The sequence below is a fragment of the Ammodytes marinus genome, assembly GCF_949987685.1.
Source record: "Ammodytes marinus genome assembly, chromosome: 19".
Taxonomy (NCBI): Eukaryota; Metazoa; Chordata; class Actinopteri; order Uranoscopiformes; family Ammodytidae; genus Ammodytes; species Ammodytes marinus.
Window position 1 is genome coordinate 2,471,950 of NC_137223.1, and position 18,596 is coordinate 2,490,545.

Consider the following 18,596-nt stretch of genomic DNA (forward strand, 5'->3'; position numbering starts at 1 on the left):
CTGTTTGTAGGTTTTGGACATCCATACTCAGTGGCGAAATTAACTTTATGTATTCTATACCTATACCATATATACAATGCCTTGCAAAAGTATTCATACCCCTTGAACTTTTCCACATTGTGTCACGTTACAACCACACACGTGCATTTATTTTATTGGGATTTCATGTTATAGACCAACACAAAGTGGAGCATAATTGTGAAGTGGAATGAAGATGAAACATGGTTTTAATTTTTTTTTATAAATAAAAAACTGAAAAATGTGGCGTGCATAGGTATTCAGCCCCCCTGAGTCAATACGTTATAGAACCACCTATTGCTGCAATTACAGCTCCAAGTCTATTGGGGTATGTCTCTACCAGCTTTGTACATCTACAGACTGACATTTTTGCCCATTCTTCTTTGAAAAATAGCTCGAGCTTCAGATTCAGCGTCAGATTGGATGGAGAGCGTCTGTGGACAGCATTCTCAATTGTATTTAGGTCTGGACTTTGACTGGGCCATTCTAACACATGACTATGCTTTGATCTAAACCATTCCATATTACATATGGCTGTATGTATAGGGTAGTTGTCCTCCTTGAAGGTGAGCCTCCACCCCAGTCTCAAGTCGGTTGCAGACTCTGTAACAGGTTTTTTTCCCTGTATCCATCCATCTTCCTATCAACTCTAAACAGCTTCCCCGTCCCTGCTGAAGAAAAGGACCCCCACAGCATGATGCTGCCACCACCATGTTTCACGGTGAGGATGGTGTGTTAAGGGTGATGTGCAGTGTGAGTTTTCCGCCACACATTGCATTTTGCATTAAGGCCAAAAATGTCAAGTTTGGTCTTATCTGAATATGCTGTCCCCCCCGAATGGTTTGTGGTTATGGTTGGAGGAAGGTGCTCTGGTCAGATGAGACCAAAATGTAAGTTTTTGTCCATAATGCAAAATGCAATGTGTGGTGTAAACTATCACTGCACATCACCCTGAACGTACCATCCCCACCGTGAAACATGGTGGTGGCAGCATCATGCTATGGGGGTCCTTTTCTTCAGCAGGTACGGGGAAGCTGGTCAGAGTTGATGGGAAGATGGATGGAGCCAAATACAGAGGATAACACCTGTTAGAGTCTGCAACAGACTTGAGAGTGGGGCGGAGGTTCACCTTCCAGCAGGACGACTACCCTAAACATACAGTACGATCTACAATAGAATGGTTTAGATCAAAGCATATGCATGTGTTAAAATGGCCCAGTCAAAGTCAAGACCTAAAAACAATTGAGAATATTGAAAAAGACTTGAAAATTGCTGTTCACAGACTCTCTGCATCCAATCTGATGCTGAATCTGAAGCTCGAGCTATTTTTCAAAGAATGGGCAAAAATTTCAGTCTGTAGATGTACAAAGCTGGTAGAGACATACCCCAATAGACTTGGAGCTGTAATTGCAGCAATAGGTGGTTCTATAACGTATTGACTCAGGGGGCTGAATACTTATGCACGCCACATTTTTCAGTTTTTTATTTATAATTTCTTTTTAAAACCATGTTTCATTTTCATTCCACTTCACAATTATGCACCACTTTGTGTTGGTCTATAATATGACATCCCAATAAAATAAATGTACGTGTGTGGTTGTAAGGTGACAAAATGTGGAAAAGTTCAAGGGGTATGAATACTTTTGCAAGGCACTGTACATTTATAACCTTATTAAAGTAGTACGTATCAAAGACCAAGGCCTGTGATTGTGGAAGAGCATTTAAGAGCTTGTTTCAGCTGGTGGGATAGTCAGATGGCAACACCAGCCCTGTAAAAGCTGCTGATTATGAGCAGAGCGGGTGTGGAAGGTATAGTGAACATAAAAAGTACTGGTCATTATGGCACTTACTCAGCTTTGATTAAGATAATTGGCCTTTACAGTAAACCATTACCTGCTCTGAAAATACATCTTAAAATGGGAGCAAAAGTCTGATTTGGTAACCAAGAAAAGCAGCGTCTCTGGCTTTCATTTTCTTTATTTCTATTTCTCGTGAGACCAACCTTTCCATAATTTGATAATGGGACTTTGGGGGAAAAAAATTAAATCCAGAAGGATGCAGAAAAAGGCTTTTGGTTGCTATTCTGAATTACAGTTAGCCTCAGGTTGGTTGAACTTCCAGCCATGATTTTTGTCTCTGGGTCTCTGTAATTGCAGGTAACACTCGGCCAGGAGGTTCAACTTCAGCCCTTCCATTCATAAAAGCTCTAAGTGCCTCTTAGTGGCATATTTGGTTTATTAAAACATTAAATCTGAGTCACCGTCACTTCCCAGCTCAAACACTATCTTTAGCATCCTGCTTTCAACTCTCCCCAGTTGGCAGAGGAACATCAACCTTCAATTATTTCCTCATTTCTCTTAAGCACCATGGCATCCTCAAATCTCTGGGACCAAATGGAGACGAGACAGTCCAAAAACAGAAAAAAGAACAAAGCAAGGCATAAGGGAGAGTGGCCTAAGTTGTGCAACTTTTCACTCAAAGTGACTTTAAAGTAAGGCCTTGACAGTAAAGTCTCCAACTCAAATATGTACATATATTTCAGGGTGTTGTGCATCCCTGGCAATAAAAACTTTGGATCTGGAATAAACTGTTGAAGAAATATAGCTTTCGGAAAAAAAGTTGTCTTGATGCCCCCGGTGTGGTGTAAGTTGTGCGGTTGGAGAGAATACCATGGGGTGAATTGTGCCATTGATATATATCTCATAAACTGTAATGCAAGACAAATCCATAATACAATTACTTATTTAAGGTGTATTTAAAGTAAATAAAGTAAATAGTTGACAAAGATTGAAGGACAATTTTCTTAAACAAGGCCAAGCAGATCTAATGGTTCTACCTGCAAAGCTCACAATGACAAAGTCACCATCATCATCTTTCTGGCCATCTGAACTCTCATCAGTGGCATCGTTAAGTGGAATTGAGATGTCACTCTCTTCTGAGCTACTGTAGACAATCACTTTCTTTTGGTGAGCAGCGTATACAGCCATGCCACTGGCACAACTCTCAGAAATGTACTTTGCACTAGTTGCTCCGTGCTTGTGGAATCAACTGCCACCTGACAAATGTGATTCCCCTACATTTCTGCCTTTAAATCAAGGCTCAAAACCCATATGTACAACCTGGTGTTTCCTCCCCATTAACTATCTTACCTCTGCACTACTATCTGTGTTTATGTAGATGTATGGGCTTTATGTCTTTTATTTTGGTTATTGTTATTTTAGCTTCATTGTTTACCTACTGAATGCACTATGTACAGCACTTTGGACAGTGCAAACTGTCATAAATGTGCTTTTATAAATACATTTTACTTACTTACTTACTTACTTATAACTCACCCAGGCCCTTTGGCACAAATCACCCCAATCCCAGAAATTTGGATAATAAGCATGATGCAGCAATTTAGGGCTGACATCGTGCTAACTGTATAGACTCAAAATGTAGCATACCAAAGCACTAAAACATGTGTCAAATGTTTTCAAACTTGTCTATAATTGTTCAGACACAATAATCAAAAAACCTTGATCATGGAAATTTTACTTTGAAAGGCAAAACACAGTTTTTTGAGCTTAAATGTGCTTATATCTTATTCCTTGTGTCTCCCTTCTTTACAGGATGAGTCAAATGGATGGCTCTTCTTAAATATGTGGTCACATTTCCAATTTCTTCCACGGTTTTCTAGAAATAAGGGGTGGCACAACTTCCAAAATGCACAACTTAGGCCACTCTCCCCTATATACTTTCCCAAGATGAAAATATAAAAAATGCAGTTAAGATCAGAAATTTAGTGTAATGTCATTTAGAGACAAACATTTGAGCCATGAAAAGGGCTAATATTCATCCTCAACCTTTTTTTTGTACAAACCTAAATGGATTGTATTTTCGTACTGTAAGTTCTCGTACTTCTGCTTTTTTTCGCACAACATTTAACTAGAGACTAATGAATTTCCCGGATGATATTATCAGCAGCTGGTTGAGGTGATTTAGAAACAGTGCTCTCTATATAACTTTATATGTGCTGTTCAGTACAAGTCTTGGTCAAATTTATATTATAACAAATGTTAAAGTTGCAGGATGTAAAAGTGTCAGCGGTGGTCAAATACCCACCAACTTTTTATTCTGTCTCATAGTTTTGATTTGCTCTCAGCACTCCCATTAATCCTGTTCTAAGACGCATACAGCCGTTTCCAGTGAAAGGCTATGAGGTAATACCTGCTATCAGTGATTGGTGACAGAGTTGGTAGAGCATTTAGAAGCTAAGGAGTCAAATATTTGTAGGTTTTAGTAGAGACCGGAACAAAACTAATAAAAAATAATCATAACATATTTAGAATATTTATTTTTACCCACAAAATAAAAAAATAAAAAACATAATTTGAACACGTCATTTTGAGTTAAGTATTTAAATAGTTTCAGGATAATCTTGAAAACAGAGGCCGTGCATGTTGGGGAACAACCCCTGTCATCACCAGAGTAAATTAAAGCCAATGACAGAGCATTAAGTCATGTCTAGAGTTTAGCAGCGGCATGCTAAGATGTTTTGGAGGGGCAAAACAATTGTTACAGCAGACCCTTCCCAGAAATCCCACCCAGCCTGCCATCAGGAGGAGCCTGAAAACAGAGAACTCCATACCACGCTTCATCAGTACTGTTTTCCATACAGTACTCCCATTTCTCATCCTAATTACATGTTTACGCAACGTGACTGCCTTTTACCATAAACAGCTCAAACTTAGCCAAAGGCAGCATCTAAATCTAAGTAGCCCTTTACAGTAAACCACACAATAGCCAGATTTAGATAGGGAGGCATTAATTCTGACACAACAGCAAAAAAAAAGAAATTGAATTGAAATAAAAAAGGAGCCATGCCTCACTGTGGTCAAAGCCACTTTCATGGTGAGATGCAGTGGCATATCTGCAGCTTAGAAAGCTAGCTAAAAGTTGTTAAATGTGGACTCCACCCCCCACACCACTCTCTCATTTAATTCAAAGAGTTTACCAAACACGACCACTGAGACGTTGGCAGTTTTAAATGACATGGGCTATACCAAAACCAGAGATATATTACACAGAGGACTGACCAATCTGGACCGTTATATTCTGTAAATGTAAGGTCAAGTAGGATCACTAAGAAACAACTGATCTGAGATTCAGATGTCAAGACTTATTTCAAACCTTCAAACCTAAGTGCTTTAATTTTTTTATTTGAACTTTTTTGTATATTTAAGTCTTAAAGGTGAAGTAAGCGATTTACTTATGTTAATATAAGTGTTAAATCGCTCTTTATTCATACAGTGATCACTTATATAGTGTGCACGTTTCATAAAGCCAATCTCTCAGTCACTCCCTCTGCATGTAATCGGCCTATTAATTTTTCTGGGATCCCACTACTGATAACCAATCAGAAGAGAGAACTCTACAAACCGGCTCCCGTCTCACTGCCGGATCTTACAGATCTGAGACGATGCTAGATAACTCGCTGCTTGAAGACCGCAGTGCATTAATGTGGTGACGTGGGGATGAGGGAGGGGACTGCTAACTGCAGTCAATGACAGGAAGTTAGCTAAACGGATCATTCCGCTTACTGAACCTCTATTTGGGATGAACATCAGAAACGACCCAATACGCGCAACGTACATTTATAAAAACAATTGCTGAAGGATTTTCGTTGGTCTGATGTGGAAGTGGAATATTTGCTGCAAATTTGGCCAGATGAAAATATCCAAAAACAATTGAATAGCCTACAAGTAGACTATGGTCCAAATCCCAAATGTGTACGGTGATCTTTAGGTGCAGTGTGAGTACAGGCCAGCGGGGGGAGTGGAGGGGGGGCAATCCTACTTGAGTATGGTACAGGGCAACTTTGCCTAGTGTGAGTGCGCCCTCAGATTCATGTGAAAAGCTTCTACAAAATGTTAACAACATTCCACTACAACTATGGCTAGAGTTCCAACTTCCTCTACTGTGCAACACACCCTGTGTTCCAATCCCCATACTTTCTGCTATTTAGTATGGTAGAAAAAAAGATTTAGGATGTTCCAATTCGTTGGACCGGATTTAGTATGCTTAAAAATCTCGACCGGATGCCTACTACATCTGGTTCGAGATTTGTAGTGTTGAAATCAGCATGCTATTCGGGCGATTCTGACCCACAATCCAATGGGCAGCGGAAGTGACATCATATCGACGGAGCCTTCGTTTGAAAACAAACAGGGATGCGACAGATATAAAAGCAAGAGGCAAGATCAAGGTGCAATGTTCTGATGAAATAAATAAGTAAAAGTATTTTCCAATTGTATGCCATCTACTTGCTAACTAGATTATTTTTATGATCAGCTATAGTATGTAGAATAGAAAAAAGAAAGAGTACAATTTGTAATGCAGGGTTAGTGTGCTGCAGACCAGGGGCTCCACACAGGATGAAGCAGGTAGCAAGTTAGAACCAAACCTCACTTCTGCCTCCTGGTGTCTTAAAGCTGCACTGTGAAGCCCTTAAGCCAAACCACACACTAGGCTGTACAAATCACAGAGACGGGACATAGACATTAACCTGCCAGCTTCATGATAGGCTTCAGTATGTCATATTAAGATCCGAACACAAATCATTTGTGGTCATCTTTAGAAATGCATTTAGATTTGGTAAATTCTGTCTGGCTGCTGTCTTTCAAACCAAGAGATCACAGACAGAAAATAAATTCTGGATCTCTACAGCATCCACAAAAAGCTGTGTTTGATGTCAGATTGAACCAAAACTGCCAGAAAATAGCTGTCTGGTATATCAAGTGTACCACAGCCTCACCAGTTATTCAGACAGGAGGAAAATATTGTCAGACTTGAACAGTCTTTACTTTTCCAGAAAAACACCATGTCACAAGCCACTTAGTAAATAGCAAGACGTTTTTTTGTGCAGTAACAAATGCACATCCAGGCTAAAAAAGGACATGGAGGCCTGAGTCATCTGTCAAAAAGTGCAAACACACTGAATTAGGATGTCAACTTTAGGAGCTGCACAACCACGAGCCACTAATTTAACTACAAATCCCCAAAGCTTGATAAATCAAGAAAGTAACTAGTGAAAATGTCACCCATAGGGAATTTTACAAGGACCCCCTCTGTGCTGCCTTGTACAAAAAAAAACAGACGAAGATTGAGGACACGGCTAGCAGAAGGAGGACCTTCACCCTGAAATGACAGGCCTCCTGAGGACATGGCACCCGTCATTAAAGATGACATCAGAGCAGGGAGGGCCTTCCACGATGTGAGGTAGATCCTTCAAGATGCTGGAGACCAGCACCGTATAAATACCTTGAGCCCAGTGCCCTGGGAAGCAGCAGCTGCCCGCTCAGACAGACAAGACTCTACAACTAAGGATATAACAGCGGCAGGACAGCAGCCTCCAGACCACCCCCAACTGTTTCTTTGGAGGATAAACCTTCCAGGTAAGGTGGCTTTTTGTCTGATTCCAGGTTTAGTGCACAGGGAGATTCCCAACTGCAGACTGGTGCTCGCTTAGGGGAGGGTTGGTAGTGGAGAGCTGATGGTTGCTGCCGTTACAAGTGTAATGAGCCATGTGCAGTGGTACCCTGGGAGAGACTTTGAGAGTTTTTTTGTGGGAGGTTTTAGATCAAAATAAATGTTTAAATAATAAAGACAGGTTGCTTGATATAAACACATTTTTGGTTACATAGTCAGAGCATGTTAGGTTATAGGTGATACAAGTACACAATTCTGCTGAATTCAGGAGCTATTTTAATGGACAATCCATGTGTTTTTTCTTCAATAGCTCCCTGGTCATAACTGATAGAACATTACGACCTAGTCGATTTAGAAGTGAAAGTTTCTGTCATATTTTTTTTATTCTGAATCTCAATTGTGGCTGATGCACCAACCACACTGCACCTTAATTTGTGAAACCATACTGTTCTAATATCATCTTTCATTGTCTTTTGGTTGCCAGTTGACTTCAGAGGCATAGAGAGCAACAGTGCTTTTTTCCCCTTATGAACCAATTCCGTCTTTTTCAGGTTTAGCTTCACAAGATGGACCTGAGGGTAACAAGCGTCCTCCTGGTCTTCCTGGCTTTGGCCCAGGCGACCCCCTACATGCAGAAAGTGAGCAAGGCCGCCTACCCTGTCAAGAGCTACCAAGTCAAGAGTCACCCAGTCAAGAGTGTCGGTGAGTCCTGTGTGTCCTCTCCAACTAGGGCCTTTCCTCTTCAAACTTGTCATACTTAGTATAATAATCAATACAATCATGAAAGCCTAGTGATGATTGGATATGCTGCAATTAACACAAATATAGATGGTTAATATTAATCTGGGGGGGGGAATAAGCAGATCGGAGGGTTAAAAGCGTAATAGTTGAGCTGCAGCCAACGCAATTCAGGCTGCAGGGTAAAACTGCTTTCCGACTGTATCAGCTCCACAATCCATCAGTTTTTTTGTTATATGGTTCACATACATTTAGACAAATTAAACTGCAGTACAGCACAAAACAACACATTCAGTTACACTTCCAGCTGAATGTAGACATATGCTTGGACTGCATTGACTTTGAATTATTAACACATGATACCGAAAAGCAAGGGAGCAGGCACGCACCAATGATGTATTGGAGAAATTCATAAATGAAATACAGAGTTACAGCCTACAATCGCATATAGCTGCACTCAAACAAAGCCATGATACACTATTCCTGGAACGACTGGACAACAAGTCAATGGGACCCACTTGTCAAATCAAATTAAGGCCATAACTTCCAACAACTTATCTGAAAATCTTGAGCATCAGTTACTGTGAACCCTCCAAATATGGCAGATCACTGCAGCGCTTATATACGCTGACAAATAAAAAGAGTTCTTTACCTCTACTTCTGCATCAAATAAGTGCAGATTCAGGTATCCTAATCATCACCACTAAACTGACCTTTCAGTAAGATCCAATCGTATGCAACCTGGAAGACTGTTGGCCCATACACATCAGCACATGAGTCTGCCAAAATCTCCACCCTCCTTTATTAACTGTCATCAGGGTGCACACCCATTAGGTCCAGCGCTACTTCTCATTGGCTGAGAGCAGATGGCTGTAGTTGATCTGGCTGAAGTGCTGTAAATGTGTATAAGTGTATATAACTGTGGTGGGGTAAAGCTGTAAAAGAGCACTTGTGCTTTGGATAAATTAAGGTCAAAGAAGAGGCTGTCACTATTGCATGCAAAAAATACAACAAAGTAGTAGTCATGATGATGGAACTGCCATGTGTGACACTATATCTTATATCGCAGCTAACCAATGTCAATCTCCAAAACAGATGTTGTTTCCAAGTTGCAGGCACGCCCTTACAAAAATTGCTTTGTGGTGTTAAAATCACACCACAGACAGAGAAATGCACAAGTTCAAACAGGGATACTAACAAACAAACCACAGCAAAGTTACTGGAGACACTCCTTTGCTGAAAAAATTTTAGGTGGTTTTCCTTATATAAAAAAAACAATGAGTAAGACATAAATAACAGAATAAATTCTAAATATTATTGAAGGCAGACAAATTGAGGATGGACATAGGTACTACACTGAATAAAAGCACAGTAGTACTTTAAAGTGTCAACAGGTCACACATGGTTCAGCTCCAAGGTCAGCTACCGTGGCTAGTATCATCACCTCAAGCGTGTGGTGTTTCTGGTTGCCAGAAAGTCCGGTCCTGGAACAAATATCCCCTGTGGGATTTCAGGCCATGGCTTTATGTGGCTTGAAAATGACAGCCCTTTCAAAAACCTTTTTCTCTCAAATCACAATAAACATTTCAACTCTGTATGGTTGAATTTGTTGACAGTTAGTACTTCTATCTTTTTTTGGCCATAATGCATCCAGAATAATGGTGTACAAAAAACTCAGTATTGCTATTTCAACAGAGATGCTCTTTACCAATTTATTATATTTGTGTGCTTGGAAATATACATAATGTAATGGTGCAATTTGTCAAATGTTAATCCCAATCGCTTTGGATACTATCTTCAACTCCACCATAAAAAATTGAAGCAAAAGAGAAAAGACAGTGTCTCCATTCCTGTCACATTTTGGCAATAGGGTAGGTTTATCAAATCAAATCAAACTTATATTTAGCATGCTATTTATATATGTATAGCACTTTTCATACACAGTGAAGGTAACACAAAGTTCTTTACAGTACGCCCATATATGATTAAAATAAAAGAAGAAAACAGAACAATACCACCTCCCCCAAAACACAGACAGAGTTTATAGAACACAACTTCATAAGCACAGACTAAATAAAACAAGTAAAAGCATAGATCTTTAGAAACATTTAAACAGGAGATAGAACAGGAAGTGAGGAAACGCTATCTCAAACACTTCGAGGAAACACCGGATGACCAACTCAAGACGGTTGTATTAGAATAAATGTATATGAATAAGAGAAAGTTAAATTAAAAAGAAATGTTTTAGAATAAAACAGATAAAAGTCAACTTCAGTGGTCAATATAGATAAGTGAGCAATAACTTCCAGTACAATGACAAACTTATGTTATACACCAAGTAAGTTCACATGCACTCATTTGACCTTTCCCATAAACGGCACTCTTTGTGGCAGGAAAAGCATCAAGATAGTGTTGACAACTTGCAAACCACTAACGATACATTCGCACCCAAGGGCAGTGCATTAAATTAAAGGGTGCAGTGCACCATGCACACAAATTAAAATGAGATACAGAGGAGCATGTGTGTTGGGTCCCATGCCAGCAGGCATAAGCTTGGTGGGAACATCACCTCAGACAAGTGATGTTGTGAAAACTATTCTGGTTAAAAAAGGAAGTGCTGTCCCCACAACCCGCCCTTCAACCATTGGAAGCAGTGTTTTAAGTACATTTGTGGGAATAAACCTTAAAGGCATACTGAGTCAAAGAATGTGGGACATTATTCAAAATACAGCTGTTTCTCAATCATATACATTGTATTTCAGTTTGAAATTTCACTGGAGAGAACTTAGAATGTCTTTTGTCTGCAGTTGTTGTATGTTGATATGTGTATTTTCTAGATCCAGCTACAATATTTTTTGGAATAATAATATTAATCCATTTTATTTATGGGTGCCTTTCATGACACTCAAGGACACCTCACGTTTAAAAAAAGGAAAACATGCAGTACCCTTTTTACACGAAGGCTCATGATTTAGTACAACTGAGAGTTCAATAAATGATGACATGTGTATCATATTATCTGAGTATTCAAATCACATGCATGTGTATTTATGTATTCCCTAGCCGTTGAAGGACACCCCGGCCCCCCAGGTGAGCCAGGGCAGCCAGGACCAATGGGACCACCTGGACCTGCTGGAAAGAGTGGCCAAGGATATGCTGGACCACAAGGCCCAGCAGGACCTCCTGGCCCCTCAGGCTACTCTGCACCAGGTAAACCTGGTTCCCCAGGTGGCAATGGAAAACCTGGTAGTCCTGGCATGCCTGGTGACAGAGGCGGGCCTGGAGCCCATGGACAAATGGGTCCCAGAGGTGCACCCGGTGCCAATGGAACACCTGGACCTGCTGGACTTTCTGCCGTTGGAAAACCTGGACCAGGTGGCTTCCCCGGAGCAATGGGACCAAGAGGAGAGTCGGGTTTGAAAGGACATCCTGGCATTCCTGGTCTTCCTGGCAACAAAGGAGAGAGAGGCATTGGCGTTCCTGGGGTTCAAGGTGGACCAGGGCCAGTTGGACCAATGGGCCCTTCTGGTATGCCAGGTAAGCCTGGAGTTGGGCAACCTGGTGCAACTGGCTATCCCGGAGAACCTGGAAAGTCTGGCATGACAGGACGAGATGGTGCTCCTGGGCCAATGGGTATGCAAGGGCCAAAGGGTCACACAGGAGCTCCAGGCATAGGTGCATCAGGGAAACCAGGCCAAAATGGTTCCCCAGGAGTGCCTGGATCCATGGGGGCTAAAGGTCCACAGGGTCCTGCTGGTCAGCCAGGCTCCCCTGGCATGCCAGGTGTTGGCAAAACAGGTGAACCTGGAATACCAGGTAGCAGAGGATCCCCTGGTACTTCAGGAACCACTGGTCAGAAAGGAGAGCCAGGCCCCACTGGTTATACTGGTCAAACAGGTGCTACAGGTCCCCTTGGCCCACATGGCCCACAGGGTTCAAGAGGATTCCAGGGTGAGGTAGGCGCACAAGGACCCAAAGGCGACGTTGGTATGGTAGGTGCACCAGGCTCAAGAGGAACCAAAGGTGATCAGGGAGCTCAGGGTTTCACAGGAAAACCAGGTTCCCCAGGGGCAGTAGGCCCTTCAGGAATGCCAGGTCATAATGGCGCTCAGGGTCCTAAGGGTTCACAAGGTCATGCTGGTTCCCCAGGAAGTCCAGGTGCAAACGGAGCCCCAGGAGCAAAAGGACACACAGGCCCCGCAGGAGGACAAGGAAAAAGTGGTGAGAATGGAAGGCCAGGACCCATGGGACCAAGCGGCCCCTCTGGTCCACAAGGTCCCTCCGGGCTTAAGGGCCATCCAGGTCTTCAAGGTCCACCTGGCCCAGCTGGTATGACTGCAAAGGGAATTTCTGGTCCTAGTGGGACACCTGGAGTTCCAGGAGCCAGAGGTCAGGATGGTCGTCCAGGCCCCGCTGGTTCTCCTGGTGCACCTGGCCCACCAGGAGAGGTGGTTTACCACCATGAGAAGAGCATGCCAGTCAAAGCCCATGAGGTTGTGATGCCTCATGAAATGATGAAAGCCCCCATGTCTGCCTTCAGTGCTGTGCTGACCACGGCCTACCCTCCAGCTGCAACCCCAATTCAGTTTAACCAGGTCATTTACAATGGGGAATACCATTATGATGAAAGCAGTGGTGTGTTTACCTGTCAGATCCCAGGCCTCTACTATTTCAGCTATCATATACATGTCAATGGTGCCAATGCACTGGTTGCACTCTACAAAAATGAGGAGCCAGTTCTTTTCACCTATGATGAGTACAACAAGGGCTTCTTGGATCAGATGTCAGGCAGTACTGTTCTCATGCTTCATTCCGGTGATAGAGTCTACGTTCAGGTCCCTGATGAGGAGAGTAATGGTATATTTGCAGCAGATAATGTTCACTGCTCTTTCTCTGGGTTCTTGATTGCCTCAACGTGATTTCATAATTTCAAATAAACCTCACAACCAAACAAAACATTTAACTACTCAGAGAAATTGATCAGTTAACAAAATTCTAAATTAAGATTGTAAAAAGAAAAATATGGTTGTAATTTGTACAACTGTATAAATGAGTCTTTAAAAAAAATCTATTTGCAATCATATTACTTTAATGACAGAAGTATTAACAAGTAACATTTACCCCGCTTGTGTGTGCCTTTTCAATTTTAAGAAACATGAGACAATATTGGAAGATATCTTAAGTGGTGCTACAACTGCCTGTAACATTTACAGCATGTCATGTATTTGTGTTTGTTTTTATTTCTGTCTGTTGCTTAAGAATTTTCCTGTGATATACAATCAAAAGACACGCAAAACAGTTGTACTATATGTTATTAAAGATCAGCACATTCTAACAAGCACTGTGATCCACAAAGCAACACAGAATGAGAAATTCAAACTGCATTTTTTTGTTTGTTTTCAAAACAACAATGTCCCATTGGATGTGTTACGTTATGTACCAATTACTGACCAAAACACAAAATAAAAGTTTTAGTTTGAAAAAGAAAAACTGTCACGGTGTAGTGTGTGTTTTGTGTTCTTCTTTAGTGTATGGGTCTTTGTCAAGGAGACATTAGCAATAAGCAATCCATTTAAATATGTGGAAGACGTACCTTTGAATGCAGATGTGTTGTAATTGTGGTCGATGGCAGCAACCATGTCTTTCCAAAAGTCAGAATTCACTTCCTTCCCTCGCTTGTTCCCATAAACATAAAGTTACATATTAATACATTTTGTTTTCCATAATTCAATATAAACCATTAATACGAAAACCTTATCAAAATGTACCTTATTCAGCATATCCACAACCCTTCCACAGAGGAGAGCCCCGGGTAGATCAAAGTAGTTGTCATAATAATAGTATTTTGCTGGAAAAACAAAAGATTAGTAAATCAATGAAAAGTAGTGACAGATAATTTGGGTAAATCCCCCAAAATGAATGTTAGCCTCCTTAAGAGCCAACAGAGTACGTGAGGTAATAGAGATAGATAAAAACATTATACCAGATCTTGTGAAGGAAGTATTGAGGCTGTTGTAGTGCTTCCACTCCCTTTTTGGACCATAATGTTTGATGATCTCTTCTGTGCTGAGGTCATTGGTTCCATGAGTCGCTCTAAATCAAGCAAGAAATAAACATTTTAAAAAGAAAATATATTATACCACTTAAAGAGTCTGTGAAAACAATGACAACTTTAATAAAGGAACTAAAGGGATGTTCCAATGCATTTCACACATAAAAAGAGCATACCGCAAGACAGTTCCATCTTCAGCTAGCTTCACGAGGTTTCCATCATCCAGATCCACCACTAATCCTTTAAAACTGGACACACAATGCAGCATGCTTTAAACATACTATCAAGGATTTCACATGTACAGTTGTATTACGTGATATGCAGAACGACAGAATTCACTAACACTTTACAATAAGGTACACAAAATTGTAGTAGCTACTACATACCTACTACATAGATATGTGTTACCTACTACATAGGGTTTTTTTTTGTGCTACCTAACACATAGGGTTTTTTTTGTGCTACCTATGTAGTAGGTAACACAAAAAAACCCTATGTAGTAGGTAACACAAAAAAACCCTATGTGTTAGGTAGCACAACAAAAAAAAACCCTGTGTGTTAGGTAGCACAAAAAAAACCCCTATGTAGTAGGTAACACAAAAAAAACCTATGTGTTAGGTAGCGCAAAAAAAAACCCTATGTAGTAGGTAACACAAAAAAACCTATGTAGTAGGTAACACATATCTATGTAGTAGGTATGTAGTAGCTACTACAATTTTGTGTACCTTATTGTAAAGTGTTAACCAATAATGATTGCGAATAACGGCCTACCAAAAGTCAACAAGGCAAACGAAGAGGCATGTTTTATCAGTGATGAGGTTGAGGCTGACAGACTGTGATTAAAACACTGCCATAAGTAGTATGTGAATGTAGCCTTAACAATCCCCTGAAAGATTGACCCTGCATTCCAAATCACATACACTTTCTTTTTACTACGCTACATACTAAAGTACAGAAGAGTTTTAGGGCCACACGAGAGAGAAAAAAAATCAGATAAGGAAGATTTTTTTTTTCATTGTGTCGAGAAATGTCAAGAATAAAGACGAATACTCCAAAATGCTATTGGAGTTAGTGGGGCATTAATGTATTTTCGGCATACTACAATTGACGTGCATGTATTAGGGCATCCTAAATCTTTTTCTGGCATACTAAATAGTAGGTAAGTATGGGGATCGGAACCCAGGGATAATTGGATATTCATTATACCACTTTATGTCACCATAGCTCCCCCTATGCTGGTATGGGGAGAACTGCTAGTGCTGCTGCTGCTGCCGACTCACCAGAAGTCCCAGTCAGCGGGGGTGAGGTTCAGCAGGTCCTTGTCATAGCCTTTATGCTCCACCAGAAACCTGGTAAAGCTCTCGTAGATCAGCTGCAAGAAACAAGGACGAGATAGCATCACTAACTGCACTGAGCTGTACATTTCACGTGGCAATTTATAAGAATAATGCCAGCAATATATACAGGCTCTTCTTCATACCAAAGAGTTCAACATGTAATGTTGCTGATCGGGATGTCCTTCTTTTTGTTAAAGGTGCACTGTGTAGTTTCAGAGGAGGGGATTTGTTTACATTTGCAGAGCCAGCGGTTAGTTTGCAAAACAGATTTTCTCTACATGTAATTTTTAGTCATGAATAATTATTTCGTCATAAATATAAACACAATTATTGTGAGGCCCCTGGCACCAAAAGTAAGACTAGGATGTGTTTGTAAACCAAACTGTGTGCCCTGCTGCTGTAAACAACGACAATGAAAGTTTTTGGGGAAGCGTTCTAACTTCAAACAGTGTTCCAAGGATCCAATATTCCTGTGAGGAAGGTTTTTTATTCAGTTATGAGAATATACCTTAGAAAACGTTCACTTCTCTGACACACCCAAAATTACATAGTACATCTTTAAAGGCATTATGATTAGTGGAATCTTTTCGAACAGTATATTCTGGGAGGTAACATGCAATTTTATTTTTGTTCCTTTTTGCCACTTTTAACTCTTACTTTATCCAACATCTAGATTTGGGGTTTTTAAAGAGATGCGAATATATGCATACTTATTTAAACATGTCATTAACAAAAATCAAAAACAAAAAACTAAAAGTATGTTTATCAACTGGCAAAGTTTCATGATAATATCTAAGTTGAAAATGTTACCCTATTCACCTGCAGCGTCTTTCCTCAAAGGTGGAGTATCTTCATGTGTCCTGAATAAAATCATATATATATATGCTATTCTGGAGAATCAGTGAACATCTCCTCACGATCTACTACCTGTCCGAACTGTGTGCGTGCTGAAAAGAAATCTGACGTTATTAATACACAGCCTAGGCTCTGTAAACTGGTATGTAAACAAAGGCAATGTAAACAAATATGGCCCACCGTAGCAAGTAGCATGACCGTTTACAGAGCCTAGGCTGTGTATTAACACTGAATTGGTTTCCTTCAGCACACACATAGTAAGTCAGGTAGCGGATCGTGAAGAGATTTTGACAGAAAGTGTTGTTGACAACCAGCATTCTTCAGAATCACTGACTCCGCCTTTAAAGGGCAATCCTTTTGGGGTTCCCTAGCCCGGGCTACTGCCCTAACTGGCTGGATTACTAGACCCACATGTGACATGCATGAGACAGCATAGAGCATAAATGAATCCCAGGCCTGATAAACCCAGCTGTAATTATTGGCTGGCATTCAGTCATTCAATTTGTGTTAGTGTTTTTTTCATTCATCCTCTAAGAATTCAGCTATAGTGGGTGTTGCTGCTTCTAACATCATCTGCTTTATCATAGCCTATAGGCCTCACAGAAGATGTGAAGACATGTAGCCTATGAGAATCAACCATCCAGTCTATGCCAGTGAGTCACGCAGAGTGACTGCAGCATCAGGAGCATCGCATCACCATACACACTTCCACACCCGTTCACCCGTTCACGTAGGCATTAACCACCCCAAACAGGCCATTTTAACACAATGCAGGGGGGGGGGGGGGGGGCACAATTGGCTAGTGACCGTGGAGCGAATTGACTCCTCCGTGCTATTTTTAAATCCAGATGTGTTGCAGATGGAAGCCTCACCGCTGCCGCCGTATGGTTATGTATCAGGGGCTATAGCCGAACGCGCTACACGCACTCACCCTCGAAGTCTCCTTCAGATGGTAGCGGCACAGCGTGTGGTCCAGGTCGAAGCCGATAACATCGCAATCCGACAGGCTGAGGTATTCGCTCATTGTAGCTAAAGCAAGGACAGCGCTCCGGAGCCCAACGTTAACAGTACACACATCAACTTGTGCACGGGCAGCACAACACTACCGCCGTCTGTCAATGTCACTGTGTGAAGGCGGCTGTACGCTCTGTACGTCTCTGTACGTAGGCTGTATGATGATTCACAGAGACTGTTTTGATTAACCCCAAATTGAGAAGATCCAAACGGTTAACGACAGTAAGTTACTGGAGGAGCCAGAAGTTAAACTCCCCGTGTGCCAGAGGAAGGCGGCAGAGAGGCGAGGAGTACGGGAGAGCATGCAGTGCTTCCGGGTGTGGAACGAAAACCGTAACGCACGGTATGAATGCGCAACGTCACTTTGGATGGTGAAATTCAAATGAGCAAACCCTGCGTTCCAGTACCCATAGGCCTAATTCTACACTATTTAGTAGCCTATTCCAGAAAGAGATTCAGGATGTTCAATGCAGTATGCCAAACAATACCCGGATGCCCAAATACATCCAATTTGCAGCAAAGCAGGCTATGTTGCCCAGGCTATAGTAAAAAGAAAAAGTACTGCATTTCCAAACAGTGTTGCACCTTTTTTTTTGGCATTGTTTGGCATCCAAAAAATGCTAGCAAAGTTCAGAGCAGTTGGCCATATGTATGGGCCTATTGATGTTGCATTACTTTGGAAGAATTTGGTATTTTGTTTTGTTTCTTCAAACGTCGAAGAAAATAAAACAATTAGCTTACTGTATGTGTTCATTCTAGTCGCAACATCTCGCATTCATATGTATTCAACTGTAACAAACTGAATTTCCAAAAGGCAATCAAACTTTACTATTCTGTGAACTATTTACGTTGTCTTTAACAAAAAAAAAATGTTAAACAACTTTGTCAATTTTCTAGCAGCAGTAGTTTCAGTTAAAAAGCTTCTGACGTTTTCACTGATCAGGTGAACATCTAGCAAGAATGACACATATTTACTTGGCTATGGTTAACTTGGACTCATGATGCTTTCACCAAAGTTAATCATTAAAGTGTCTCTTTGGATTACACACCTGTGTCTTTAATGCACCTTGTAGTCATGACTTCACTGTCTATTAATTATAGGCATATCATGA

At 41.1% G+C, this 18,596-nt stretch overlaps 2 protein-coding genes across 3 annotated transcripts in view; one reads left to right on the forward strand and one right to left on the reverse strand.

Moving 5' to 3' along the window:
* Positions 1-17,735, reverse strand: part of nt5dc1 (5'-nucleotidase domain containing 1) — a 71,068-nt gene extending 53,333 nt beyond the window's left edge. The window contains exons 1-7 of one of the 2 annotated variants that reach the window (XM_080047556.1): positions 17,402-17,474; positions 15,759-15,817; positions 15,559-15,650; positions 14,455-14,526; positions 14,210-14,319; positions 13,995-14,074; positions 13,820-13,901 (exon numbers count right to left, since the gene is read on the reverse strand). In XM_080047556.1, the coding sequence (XP_079903682.1) occupies positions 13,820-13,901; positions 13,995-14,074; positions 14,210-14,319; positions 14,455-14,526; positions 15,559-15,650; positions 15,759-15,773 (451 nt within the window). In that variant the 5' untranslated portion in view covers positions 15,774-15,817; positions 17,402-17,474. Of the gene's footprint in view, positions 1-13,819; positions 13,902-13,994; positions 14,075-14,209; positions 14,320-14,454; positions 14,527-15,558; positions 15,651-15,758; positions 15,818-17,401 lie in introns of both variants that reach the window. The other variant, XM_080047555.1, reaches the window with a different exon arrangement.
* On the forward strand, positions 7,312-13,716 carry col10a1b (collagen, type X, alpha 1b). Its single transcript, XM_080047554.1, has 3 exons — positions 7,312-7,454; positions 8,040-8,190; positions 11,290-13,716. The coding sequence occupies exons 2-3, from the start codon at positions 8,055-8,057 to the stop codon at positions 13,143-13,145; spliced, it is 1,992 nt and encodes a 663-aa protein (XP_079903680.1). The 5' UTR covers positions 7,312-7,454; positions 8,040-8,054; the 3' UTR covers positions 13,146-13,716.
* Positions 17,736-18,596: the final 861 nt, after the last annotated feature.

Excerpts from the sequence above, each read along its gene's own strand:
- col10a1b (XM_080047554.1), top strand. The coding sequence starts at position 8,055 with ATGGACCTGAGGGTAACAAGCGTCCTCCTGGTCTTCCTGGCTTTGGCC. Across the intron at positions 8,191-11,289 it reads TCACCCAGTCAAGAGTGTCG|CCGTTGAAGGACACCCCGGC; the intron begins GTGAGTCCTGTG and ends TGTATTCCCTAG.